This window comes from Cucumis melo, chromosome 5 (assembly GCF_025177605.1).
Source record: "Cucumis melo cultivar AY chromosome 5, USDA_Cmelo_AY_1.0, whole genome shotgun sequence".
NCBI lineage: Eukaryota > Viridiplantae > Streptophyta > Magnoliopsida > Cucurbitales > Cucurbitaceae > Cucumis > Cucumis melo.
Window position 1 is genome coordinate 10,686,683 of NC_066861.1, and position 13,760 is coordinate 10,700,442.

Genomic DNA, 13,760 nt, shown 5'->3' on the forward strand with positions numbered 1-13,760 from the left:
TTAAAACTTAGAGCTTAGAGTTCTAGTTTGTGTCCATCCAAATAATGACACTCATAACCTCATTCATTTACTCAATCTCTCATATCCCACAAAGCAAAATCCATTAATCATTTATGTTCTAGTTGAACTAATTGGTAGAATCACAAGAAACAAACTCAATCCAAAAACAATGAACTAAATCCCAATGATGACAAAGAAAGGAGCTGCTGTAAATGCAACAAACTGCAGAGACTTTCCAATGATGAGAACAAAATTAAGAACCCAAGAACAAATTAGTTCACAAAATACAGTAAAGAAACAAATACTTCAATAACATTTGAAATAAAATACACAATGATAATCCAAAGAAACATACGCAGCAAAGTCTTCAAATAAAATTACAAATCATATTCAACCAATCATATAAGATTCAAATACAAGCTAAAAATACTCGAGAAATTACATTCTGAGAGATTATCTCAATGTGATCTAAGAAAATTAAAGTTAACCTAGTGAAGAAAAGACCTAAAAAGCTGTGGTTAACACTAAGAACAAAAATCGAACAAAATTCAAAAACCCGACATGAAGTTATTTCTCCCTTAAAGAAGCAAAACCATATATTACCATTTCATCAAACATGGATAGTTGATGGGCATCAAGATCACCAATCAATAAGCGCTTTAAATTGAAATATATCTAGGACATTTGCAGAAAATTGATAAGGGACCATGTTCAGCGGACAAACCAATTCCTGCAGTCTTCTAGTGATAAATGAGTGATGGCAAATGCATAATCAAATTTCACTTCTTCAAAGTGTTCCTAACCCATAATGCTCAACTATAACCTTTTGGACTATGTCAAAAAAGAATACAGTATATTACTATAGTACATATTCCTCAAGAATTGTTTTTGTTATGTGGCTAAATATATAAAAGTATGTACTACTGCTTCTAAGTAAGATAGCCATTTTAAAGAGGTAAATTTTCCCAAACTCCTATGCCCAATACCTATTCATCTGTCTATCCACGAAACTTGAGTGTTTTTCCTAAGTAATTCTAAGAAGGATTATTTTAAAGCACTATGAAGATTTTTGAAGCAGAAGCAGAAAGGAAGTGGATATATTACACAATTCAACCATTAATAAAAAATTTAAGCAAACTCAGAAGCCTCATGTTAAAACTTGAAAATAGAAAAGAGAAATATGCTTTCACAAAAGATCAGATGGGGAACATTTGTTGTCATTAGATGAAAACAGGCGGTGCTATGATACCATGCTATGATAGTATCTTAGAAGTAAGAACAAGAACTCTAATATAAAGTACAATCTAAGTACCTTATGGTTAAAATAACTCTTGTAAAAGAAAATTTCTCTTTCTTTGTAAAAGTAATCTTGAGGCAAGTGTAAAAGTGAGAAAATTACATTTTTACCCTTTAGTTTTCTCTTTCCTTTAAACTCCTTTGCAAGCTCTCAAATTTCTTTTCCTTTGATTGTATTTATTTTCTTTCTTTTGCATGTTTCACCGAGAGAGAAAGGAAGAAAGAAAATAGGGTTTCAAAAGGGGGTTTCTTGATGGAAGGTGAAGAGATGAGAAAAGTGAACAAGATGATGTTTATAGTGGTTCAGCACATAGCCTACATCCACTCTTCAAAGGTAAAAATCCTTTAATTCAACATTCTTTCTTAAAATAGATTCAAAACAAAAAAATGAACTTATTTTCATACTACAACTCCTTGTATTTATTCTATAAGTTTTCTTCTTAAGGCTACAAGACTTTGATTTGTTATTTTGTTGAATATCACTTCTTGTTCTAACAAAATTAGTTGTAATTGATTTGATTCTTTTCTTCAACAAGTGTAGAAAAGAAGTTGAAGCCCTCTTGCAGGAGATAGTGAAGGGATGAAAACTCTTTCCAGCGGAAGAATTACAGAGACCCAATTTTAATTGGAACCTTAAAAATACTAATACATTGGCAAAAAATTACAAAACTATTTTTTTATGGTTAAACATGCTGTGAAGAAAATACAAAGAAGAAGAACTTAGTCTCGTTGACGACTCTGAATATACCAAACACCAACTTGGGGCACCACCACTTGGAAACCTTCCTATTCTCTAATTGAGATGGTTTGTGGGAACCAAAATTGGATTGAGGAAATTTTTTTAGAGAGAAAAAGTTGAGAGAATGCGATGACCTTCTGTGTTTTTGTTACGCAAAGAATTCCTTCTTCTTTGTTTGAAGAAGAGGGAAGTTAGAGAGAATAAATGGGAACGTGGAAAAACCACTCACGTTCCTTATTAATTTAATAAATAAATATTAAATTAATAAATATTAAATTAATTAAATCATATTTAATTAATATTTCATTTAAATCATATTTAAATGAATATCTCTCGCATAACCTATAGTTTTAATTTAATTAAACCAAATTAAACTAAACTATTAATTAATTCTCCAATTAATTACTTTCTAAATTAAATATCTTATATTTAATTTAATCCAAAATTTGAATCATATTTAAATATAAATTTCTCTCATAACCTATAGTTTTAATATGTATCGCATACACATTAAATTTTAACCTATAGTTTTAATATGAATCTAATTCACATTAAACTAATATTTGAACTCATTCAAATATTTTATTCTCTCGTAATTTAATTTTGAATCATATCCAAAATTAAATTTATATAATAAAGTCTAATTAAAATATAAACTTTATATTATGAGTATCAATATACATTATATTAATTCCCAAAGTAAATTTGAACATTTCAAATTACAACCAATATAAATAAATCTCATTACTCTTTATGAGTTAGGAAGGGGACCTAATGGACCTACAAATCAAAAGCTACAATGATATGAGATTAATTGGCTAAATTCATTAACCACATTAATCAATATTCGTTAACTGTGTGTACACTCCACTAAAGACTCACAGCTGAACTCTTCTCACGTAGATATATTTCTGTGTCCACGGATATACACCAATACCAGTAAGTTAGTCCTTCACAAGTGTTCGTAACACCAGCTGGGTCAAATTATCGTTTTACTCCTAGATTACTTCTAGTCCTTAAATACCAGTGCTCCTCTAATGAACAACCTGTTTATGGTCCAACCACTATACAGAAAACCCCTCTCGTGCCATAGAGAGGGTAGGACCCTTTGTTCAAGTCTCTGAGACACTATTTAAGGGAACACTTATCTACTTACCCTAAAGGTGGGAATGAGTGAATTCCATCTTGTGTGATTATGTTCCCAGCTCCTCACTCGGTCTTGTCCCCAAAATGATAAGCATATTGAGTCGGCAATCTGGCCACTCTCACCCGTACAAATCAAAGGACGATCCCTTGTAAACAGGAGTTCGTAATACACTCAGGATTAAGACTAAGTCACCCAGGTCATTCTAATGAAATAGAAATCCAACTAGTTAACAGAGTTACATCTAGTGATTACTATTTCGTGGTCCAGTCTTATGCAAACTTATTACATAGGATACCTTCACTCGCATGTCGCATACATGAACACATTGGATCAATGTGTTTGTCAAATACAAAGTGAGCCGTATCCATAGTGTTAACAGGATAAGGTACCCAACCTTAACCCTATACTATAAACCCTTTAAGCTGATTTTGAACATCGATCCCTGTATATCTCTACATACTGTTCAAGACTCATCAAACAACTTAGGATGTTAGTTTATTGGATTTAGGTTATTAAGACAAAACTAATAATATAATCAATAACACTTATTGAAATTATAATAATAAGACACTTTATTAATAACGATCAATTGATTATATTTACTATCTACGAGTTTTAGAACATAAAACCCAACAGATAGTTCAACAAATCTCAACAAATATCCCTCTTGAACTGTATTATGCTTAAAGCAAGGTATTTACTCAACTTTATTTAAATCCACCACATTGAGTAGATTTAAACATTGTTCAAACTTAGATTTCGGTAGGGCTTTTGTTAGGAAATCAGCAGCATTCTCTTCAGTTTTAACTTTTAGGATTTTCACCACTCCCTTTTCAATGATATCCCGAACAAAGTGTAATTTCACAGCTATATGTTTAGTTCTATCATGGTATTGCTGATTCTTTGTGAGGTGAATTGCACTCTGGTTGTCACACATTAGCTCTATAGCTTTTTGTTTGTAGCCTAGTTCTGAGACTATTCTCCTTAGCCACATAGCTTTCTTCACAGCTTCAGAAACAACTATAAATTATGCTTCAGTAGTTGATAAGGCAACTACTGATTGTAAATTTGATTTTCAACTGATAAGATTTTCTCCCAAAGTGAAGGCAACGCCAGTTAATGATCTTCTTTTATCCGGATCTCCAGCAAAATCAGTATCCATAAAGCCTCTTACTCGTAGTTTAGAATCATTAGGAGATTTATAAAGCAACCCCCTATTTTCAGTTCCAACTAGATACCGAAAAACCCATTTAGTTGCCTCCCAATGAATCTTGCCTGAGTTTCCCATATACCGACTGACAAGACTTGAACTGTGAGCTAGATCTGGCCTAGTACAGACCATTAGATACATTAGGCTACCTGTAGCATTAGAGTACGGTACATAGCTCATTGCTTGTCTGTCAGTTGGATCTTTAGGTGAATCTCTTGCTGATATTTTAATGTGTTGTGCTAAAGGTGTAGAAACTACCTTTGAGTTGGCCAAGTTGAATCTACAAAGTACCTTGTTAGTGTAGGTCTTCTGAGTTAGAGATAACTCATTGTTATTTCTATCTCTCAAGATTTCAATTCCTAGGATTTTCTTAGCTGCCCCTAGGTCCTTCATATTAAATTCAACAGTGAGTTGAGCTTTGATTTAACTCATTGTTATTTCTATCTCTCAAGATTTCAATTCCTAGGATTTTCTTAGCTGCCCCTAGGTCCTTCATATCAAATTCAACACTGAGTTGAGCTTTGATTTCTTTTAACTTGATTGGGTCTCTCCCTGCTAGTAACATATCATCAACATAGAGTAAAAGATAGATGTAATCACCTTTAGTGAGCTTTTATTAGTAGACACATGAGTCATATAAACTTCTAATAAATTCTATCAGGCTGATATAGTCATCAAAACGTTTGTACCAACATCTTGGAGACTGTTTTAGGCCATATAAAGACGTATTTAGTTTACACACCAACTCCATTTTGCCTTTTACTTCAAAACCCTTAGGCTGCTCCATTAAGATTTCTTCCTCTAAGCTTCCACGTAGGAAAGCAGTAGTAACATCTATCTATTCCAGCTCAAGATTTTCACATGCTACAATAGTCAGTAGGATTCTTATAGAAGTGTGCTTCACAACAGGGGAAAAAATCTCATTATAGTCTACACCCTCCTTTTGCTCGAAGCCTTTAGCTACTAGTCTTGCCTTAAATTTTACTTTGTCATTCAAATAACCAATCATCTTCTTTTTGAAGACCCATTTACAAGGAATGATACTTTTTCCATGTGGCGTTTCTACTAGTTCCCAAGTATCATTCTTGTAGAGTGAATTAAGTTCATCATTCATGGCTTCTTTCCACTGATTGTTGTGTCTACTGCATAGAGCATCTTTATAACTGTAAGGCTCATCTTCTATAGTCTCTATAGAGGAGTTAGCTATGCAATCTGCTCTTGCAAATCTAGAAGGAGGCCTAATGGTTTTTCTCCCTCTATCTCTTGTTAAACTATAATTTGTCAAGTCTTCTGCATTTTCTTCTTCCTCTTCTTCTTGAGGATGAAAGCTAGGAAAAGCTTTTGTTGGAAGTTGATCACTGCTGCTAGGGTTTGAGTCTTTCAAATTTGAATGAATCTCTACTTGGTGGCTGGTAGAAGGTTCATTCAAATTATGTTCAGCAGAAGGTATTACTTTGATAGAATCCATATAGATTTCATTCTCCTTGAAAATAACATCTCTGCTTATTAGGCCTCTTTCTTTAGAGAAATCCTAGAGCTTGTAGCCTTTGACACCATCAGGGTAGCCAATAAACATATATTTAAGAGCTCTTGGTTTAATCTTGCTTTGTTTGATGTAGACATATGTTGTACACCCAAAAGGTTTTAGATTAGAGAGCTTAAGGGTAGCTTCAGTCCATCTTTTTTCAGGAGTCTTCATGTCTATAGAAACACATGGGCTTCTAGGTGGCAGTAGCTAAAGCTTCAGCCCAAAAATTTTATGAGATTCTTGCCTCTGAAATCATACATCTCACTCTTTCCATCAATGTTCTATTCATCATCTCGGCAACTCCATTCTGTTGAGGGGTGTAAGCAACTGTTCTGTGCCTTGATATATCAAACTCATTACAAAGAAAGTTAAAATTATTACTAAGAAATTCTAGGCCATTATCAGTTCTTAAGTATTTAATTTTCCTTTCAATTTGATTTTCTACTTTAACTTTCCAATTTTTAAAGCATTCAAAAGCTTGATCTTTAGATTTTAGAGGATAAGTCCATACTTTTCTTGAAAAATCATCTATAAGAGATAAAAAGTACCTTGATCCTCCCCAAGAATTAGTTCTAGCTGGTCCACAAAGATCACCATGTACATAGTCTAAGGTGACTTTTGAGTGATGTTCTCCTTTAGAGAATTTCAGCCTCTTAGACTTGCTAAAGATGCAGTCTTCACAAAAGCCAAGGTTTTTTACTCCTCTAGCTTGAATCAGCCCTTGTTTTTGTAGTTCAGTAAGCCCTTTTTCACTGATATGTGAAAGTCTTCGATGCCATAGTTCTAATTTATTTCCTTTCTCAGTTTCTGAAATTAGAGCATACTTGGGTTTGATCACATTTTTCACAGTATACAAGCCTTCCACCTTTCTTGAATTAAGAATTACTTTTCCTTGTCTTTCCACCTTCATGAAGCCTCTTTCAATATAAATGAAGCAACCTAGGTCATCAAGCATACCTAAAGAGATAAGGTTTCTCTTTAGTTTTGGAACATGTCTTACCCCTTTAAGGAGAACCTCCCTGTTGTTAGATAACTTCAACAACACTGAGCCTATACCAATAATCTCACAGTCTTGATTATTTCCCATGTAAACTGAGTCTCCCTCTTGTGATTTGTAGTCAACAAACCAATTTTTCTTAGAGGTTATATGATAGGGTACATCCTGAGTCTAAGACCCAGTCTTCCTCCTCAGTTTCAATTTCCATGGCCTTCTTATTGGTGGCTGCTAACACCTAATTAAATGTATTCAAAAGCTTCATTACCAACAGGCCCGTGATTACTTCCATGTTCTCTTCCTCTTCTTTGATCTTCTCTTTGATAATTTCTGTTTCGATTGAAGTCTTCTCTGCCATAAGGTCTATATCTTCTGTTTTCATCTCTTATGAAGTTCTTTCCCCTGTCAGGACAATTTTTTTTAAAATGTCCTTTGTGACATATGAAACATTTCAGTGCTGGTTTATCTCTGCTTGATCTTTGATTTTTATTGCTGTTTTTTCTAAAAGAATTTTTTCCCTTTGAGAATAGGGACTCTGCTGCATTTGAAGTCTTGTTTTCTGTCTTTAATTCCAGTTCCTTACTTTTAAGTGCTGTAATAACTGAATTCACTGTGATTGTCTCTCTACCATACTTCAGGGTTGTCTTCACTTCTTTGTACGTGTCATGGATCGAATTAATGAGAATAGCAGCTTCAATTTCTGCTCCCAATTTCTCCCCAATTTGATTAAGAGCATTGGTAAGTTTCTTGAACTCATCTAAATTTTCATCAAGATTTTTGTTCTGGTTTATTTTAAATGAAAATAACTTCTCTCTTATGAACATCTTATTTAGTAGATCTTTCTTTTCATACAGTGACTTCAATTTCTCCCAAGTAGCAAAAGCAGTGGTTTCTTCAATTACCTATCTTAGAACATTATCAGTAATATTCATAACAAGTGTACCGTAAGCTACCTCTTCCAATATTTCTCTTTCTAATTTGGTCAAGGTTGCAGGGAGTTCTTTAGGGTCTTCTAAAGCTTTCAAGGCCTTTTGTGAACCCAAGATTATAGTAATTCTTTTTGTCCACAAGGTAAAGTCTCCATTCCCATCAAATTTTTTAATTTCAAACTTCATAGTAGTCATTTTCTTTCTTTCCTTCTTATAGCTATGATACCAGTTCTTGGAAAAGAAAATTTCTCTTTCTTTGTAAAAGGAATCTTGAGAGGCAAGTGTAAAAGTGAGAAAATTATATTTTTACCCTTTAGTTTTCTCTCTCCTTTAAACTCATTTGCAAGCTGTCAAATTTCTTTTTCTTTCATTGTATTTCTTTTCTTTCTTTTGCATGTTTCACCGAGAGAGAAAGGAAGAAAGAAAATAAGGTTTCAAAAGGAGGTTTCTTGATGGAAGGTGAAGAGATGAGAAAAGTGAACAAGATGATGTTTATAGTGGTTCAGCACATAGCCTACATCCACTCTTCAAAGGTAAAAATCATTTTATTCAACATTCTTTCTTAAAAATAGATTCAAAACAAAAATGAACTTATTTTCATACTACAACTCCTTGTATTTATTCTGTAAGTTTTCTTCTTAAGGCTACCAGACTTTGATTTGTTATTTTGTTGAATATAACTTCCTGTTCTAACAAAATTAGTTGTAACTGATTTGATTCTTTTCTTTAGCAAGTGTAGAAAAGAAGTAGAGGCCCTCTGCCCTCTTGCAGAAGATAGTTCAACAAATCTCAACAAGAACAAAGAGTCATCATTGAAGTAGTGAACTATATATGTATAAACTTTAAATTTTCTGACCATATGTTAGCTTAGGGTTCACCAAGCGAAGCTTATCGACAACTTCCAACACTGTGTTGAGGAAAGAAATAGAACCAATATATCCTGCAAAATCCATAGGTACCATATTACAAAAAATCTCACATTAGCTGAAAAATAAGAATAGCCAATTTTACAGTATGCAAATTACTGCAGGAGCTTTATACGTAATGCTGGCAATACTTTAGCATAGTTCTCCTTTTCTAGAAGACATTTATTCTTTTCTGCCCGCTATTATGTAGCAACATGCAATTCATAGGTAAAAGCCTCATATTGTAAAGTCACCAAATTATACTCCACACCAAAAGTCACTTAAAAAACTAAAGTACCTGTTAACAAATGAGGGTAGTACAACAATTCATTTTCTTCAAGGCCTTCAATTAAGTCCCATAGTTGTCCTCCATTCAAAACTTGGCCCTTAAATGTCGGATACCCTGTTTTATGTTCAAAAGGAATCATAATCCAATTTCAGTAACACAACAAAATCAAACCAGAACCTATGCATAATGACATAAGGCACCGCACCGTATATAATTAAGCCTTAGAGTTCTAAGACTATTTGAATGAACAAATAGAATCATCTTGCCTGCGTGGTTTGAGAACTGCACGGAATTTATTGGATCTAAATCATAGCCCAATAGTTGGAGAGGGAGAACAGCTGATTTATTCCCAACGTATCCCTACGGCAGCAGACAATAGAACAATCCATTGAAGTAAAACTAATAGTACGGAAATAAAGCCAATCAAGAACAATATAAGAACAAACAGTCCACAGAAATACACAAAGCACAAAAGTAACATCAGAAATTATCAAGATAGTAAATATAAAGTCAAACCTCCCACAATTCAAACACAATCTTATAACAAAAACACCAAGTCTAAGTATCTAACAATACAAATTGCAACAGAACTGAAGGAAACTCCTACAGAAGCCTAATGAAAGCAACAAAAACAAAGTGAATATGGAGTTTGAAATGAAATTCTACCAAAATAACCGGAACCGTAGTAAAGTATTGAACAAACCTGAACAGTGTCGGACTGAATACTGAGAACTCAACCAGTGGCGGACGGGAGAGCTAAGGAGAGGATTGGCGGCAACGTTTAGTATTACAGAAGGCCTGAAGAAGTGGAGATTATAGAAATCAACAAAATGGAATGCGTCAAAGAAGAGATTGGTGGAGGAAAGTGAGAGTTGAGAGAGAATTTTTTTGAGGAAAAATGGAAGAAACTGAAAACTGTGGAAGTTTTAATAATGTAGAAGAAGAAGAAGAAGAAGCAACGATGAAGGGGTAAGGAAGTGAAAACTGATCGTAAGTGAAGACAAAGAAATTATGTAGGAGATTTGGAAGAGATTGGATGAATTACCATATCTAGAGAAGAGTAATCATATTATTGAAGGTTTCCAATTCATTAATACCTTTCAATCATCAACCTGAAAATGAGCAGAACTTAGAGAGATTTGAGAAAGCACTACTAGAAATTTGGGTTTTAATGACGCAAAGTTTATGTCGTAAAGAATTTCAACGACACAATTTTCGCGTCTTTGAAGCCACTGTCAAGAAAGGCTCTTTAACGGCACTTTGGAAAATGTGTCGTTAAATATGATTAGATGACACCAAAATTGTGTCATTAATACCTTTATCTTGATGCAATAAATATGTCACTGTCATCTATAACTCGACACTAATATATTATCATCAATACCCTTACATTGACGCAAATCAGGTATCACCGATATCTATACCTCGACACTAATATACTGTCATTAATACTCTTACATTGACGCTTTAATTGTGCCACCGTTATCTATACCTTGACACAAATATATTGTGATTAATACACTTACATTGACGCTTTAAATGTGTCACCGTTGTCTATCACGCAACACAAAAATATGGTCATTAATAACTTTATATTGACGCTTTAAATGTGTCACCATTATCTATTACTCGACACTAATATATTGTCGTTGTAAATGTGTCGTTAAAAATTTCGCATTTGTTATTTTTAACGACACATTTTACTTCCACCCTACTCTTTTCTTATTTTTAACGACATAATATTTTGATTACTAGTGTCGTTAAAACCCAAAATTTGTACTAGTGAAGAAAAAAATTAGGAAACATTTCCAGCTTCATTGCCTAATCATTCAATCAAGTTTCTAACCTAGAAAGAAAGATGAAAAGATGAGATGAGATGAAGAAATCGTCGACGTCATCGTCATTAACCAGGAAGTGATGTCGTTGTCAGTTGAACGTCAATGAGGAAAGACTAACCTTGAATCATTAACCTAGAAGCGACGTCATTGTTACTTGAATGGAAGTTGTGAGTGGTCGGCTGATAAAATGATGAGATAAGATGAAGAAATCGATTGAATAATGTGAGGGATGAAGAAGTCGATTGAACTGTGAGGGTTGGCTATCGCGTGCAAAGAAAAGGAAATTGAAGTGACGAAAAGAAAAAAGTTTTGGGCTAAATTGGTAAAATATTAATTAATTACTTTAAGTGGTAAAATATTTACACTCTATAGAATAATTCCAAAAACGATCATTTAGATTTGATTATTGTCAACCACACCGTCAATAACGTGTGCCTAATATATTTGCGATCGTTTAGATTTGATTATTGTTTGATACGCGATCATTTAGATATGGCTACAATTTATACGCGATGGTTTAGATATGATTCAATATATACGCGATCGTTCAGATATGGTTCAATATATACGCGATCATTTAGATATGGCTATAATTTATACACGATCGTATAGATATGGCTACAACATTTATACGCGATCGTTTAGATATGACTACAATTTATACGGGATCGTTTAGATATGACTACAATTTATTTTTTTAATTTTATCATTTAATTTTGTTACACAATGGTTTAGATTTGGGGACCCAAATCTAAATAATTTAAAAAAAAATTTGGTACACGATTTTTTTAATTCTTCTGGTACACAATCATTTAGATTTATTTACACGATCGTTTAGATTTATTTACACGATTGTTTACTTTTTTAAATGATTGTTTACATTTGGCTACTCTAATCTAAATGATTTTTTTTTTCAAGATTCTTTATACACTATCTTTTATTTTTTTACACAATCGTTTACAATTGGCTACTCCAATCTAAATGATTTTTTTTCAAGATTCTTTATACACGATATTTTAGATTTTTCTATTTTGTTGTACATAGTCTTATACACAATCGTTTAGATTTGGTTACCCAAATGTAAACGCGTAAGAACAAAAAAAGTAAAGAAGAAAGACGATAGAAAGAAATCGCAGCTAAAAAAAGAAGAGGAAAAGTAGAAAGACGATGGAAAGAAATCAAAGCAAAAAAAAACGAAGAGGAAAAGAAGAAAAATGATGGAAAGATTAAATGGCATAAATAAAGAATTGAAAAACAAGAAAGATGATGGAAATAAATCACAGAAAAGAAAAAGAGAAAAGAAGAAAGACGAAATAGTTTACAGGAGGAAGACGAATCGCAAGGAAGAAAAGAAAGATGGAAGGACAAACCTAGAATATTTAAAAAATGGGACCTTATGGACTTTGTTACACGGACCGTAAATAGTTTACAGTCTTGTTACATTTATGTAAGTTTTCCATTAATTAATTTATTTATTTTATTTTATTCCAATAGCTCAATTTAAAATAAGCTATCTTGGAGGGCTATTAAAAGTCCAATATGTTGTAGTGACCTATAGTTTTAATATGTATCATATAGATATTAAATTTAACCTATAGTTTTAATATGAATATAATTCATATTAAATTAATATTTGAACTCATTCAAATATTTTATTCTCTCATAAATTAATTTTGAAACATATCCGAAATTAAATTCATATAATAAAGTTTAATTAAAATATAAATTTTATTTTATAATGTATCACCACACATTATATTAATTCCCATATTAAATTAATATTTGAACTCATTCAAATATTTTATTCTCTCATAAATTAATTTTGAAACATATCCAAAATTAAATTAATATAATAAAGTTTAATTAAAATATAAATTTTATTTTATAATGTATCACCACACATTATATTAATTTCCAAAGTAAATTTGAACATTTCAAATTACAAGTAATACAATTAAATCTCATTAACCTTTAAGAGCTAGGAAGGGGGCCTCATAAATCAAAAGCTACAACGATATGAAATTAATTAGCTAAACTCATTAACCACATTAATCAATATCCATTAACTGTGTGTCCACTAAAGACTCACAATTGAACTCTTCTCACTGTAGATATATTTCTGCGTTCGATGATATAGACCAATACCAGTAAGCTAGTCCTTTACAAGTGTTCGTAACACCAGTTGGGTTAAATTACCATTTTATCCTTCGGTTACTTCTAGTCATTAAGTACCAGTGCTCCTCTAATGAACAACCTATTTATAGTCCAACCACTAAACAAAAACCTCTCTCGTGCGATAGAAAGAGTAGGACCCTTTGTTCAAGTCCCGAAAACACCATTTAAGGGGACACTTATCTAGTTATCCAGTCGAGAAGGAGTGAATTCCATCTTGTGTGATTACATTCCCAGCTCCCCATTCGGTCTTGTCCCCAAAATGATAAGCATATTGAGGCGAAAATTTGGCTACTATCACCCGTACAAATCAAAGGACAATCCCTTGTAAATAGGAGTTCATAATACACTCAGGATTAATACTAAGTTATCTAGGTCATCCTAATGAAATAGAAACCTAACTAGTTAATGGAGTTACATCTAGTGGTTACTATTTCGTGGTCTGATTTTATGCAAACTCATTACATATGATACCCTCACTCGTATGTCACCTACACGAACGCATTGGATAATTACGTTTGTATCAAATACAAAGTGAGTCGTATCCATAGTGTTACCAGGATAAGGTACCCAGCCTTATCCCTATACTGTAGGCCTTTTTAAGCTGTATCTTGAACATTAATCCTTGTATGTCTCTACATACTGTTCAAGACTCATCTAACAACTTAGGATTTTAGTTTATTAGATTTAGGTTATTAAGACAACACTAATAA

General features: G+C 32.8%; 1 protein-coding gene across 1 annotated transcript; it reads right to left on the bottom strand.

The window, feature by feature from the left end:
- Positions 1 to 518: 518 nt before the first annotated feature.
- On the bottom strand, positions 519 to 9,518 carry LOC107991526 (pyridoxal kinase-like). Its single transcript, XM_051085315.1, has 5 exons — positions 9,447 to 9,518; positions 9,304 to 9,397; positions 9,047 to 9,151; positions 8,700 to 8,783; positions 519 to 831 (listed from the first exon to the last, which is right to left on the bottom strand). Exons 1-5 carry the CDS (start codon positions 9,516 to 9,518, stop codon positions 788 to 790), a joined length of 399 nt encoding a protein of 132 aa, XP_050941272.1. The 3' UTR covers positions 519 to 787.
- Between the last annotated feature and the right edge of the window lie 4,242 nt (positions 9,519 to 13,760).

Bases quoted from the DNA above. Each gene is read 5' to 3' on its own strand.
- LOC107991526 (XM_051085315.1), bottom strand. From the start codon at position 9,518: ATGTTACTTTTGTGCTTTGTGTATTTCTGTGGACTGTTTGTTCTTATA. The intron at 9,398-9,446 runs GTACTATTAGTT...CTGCTGCCGTAG, and splicing joins TCTTGATTGGCTTTATTTCC to GGATACGTTGGGAATAAATC. The intron at 9,152-9,303 runs GCAAGATGATTC...AACATAAAACAG, and splicing joins GCAGTTCTCAAACCACGCAG to GGTATCCGACATTTAAGGGC.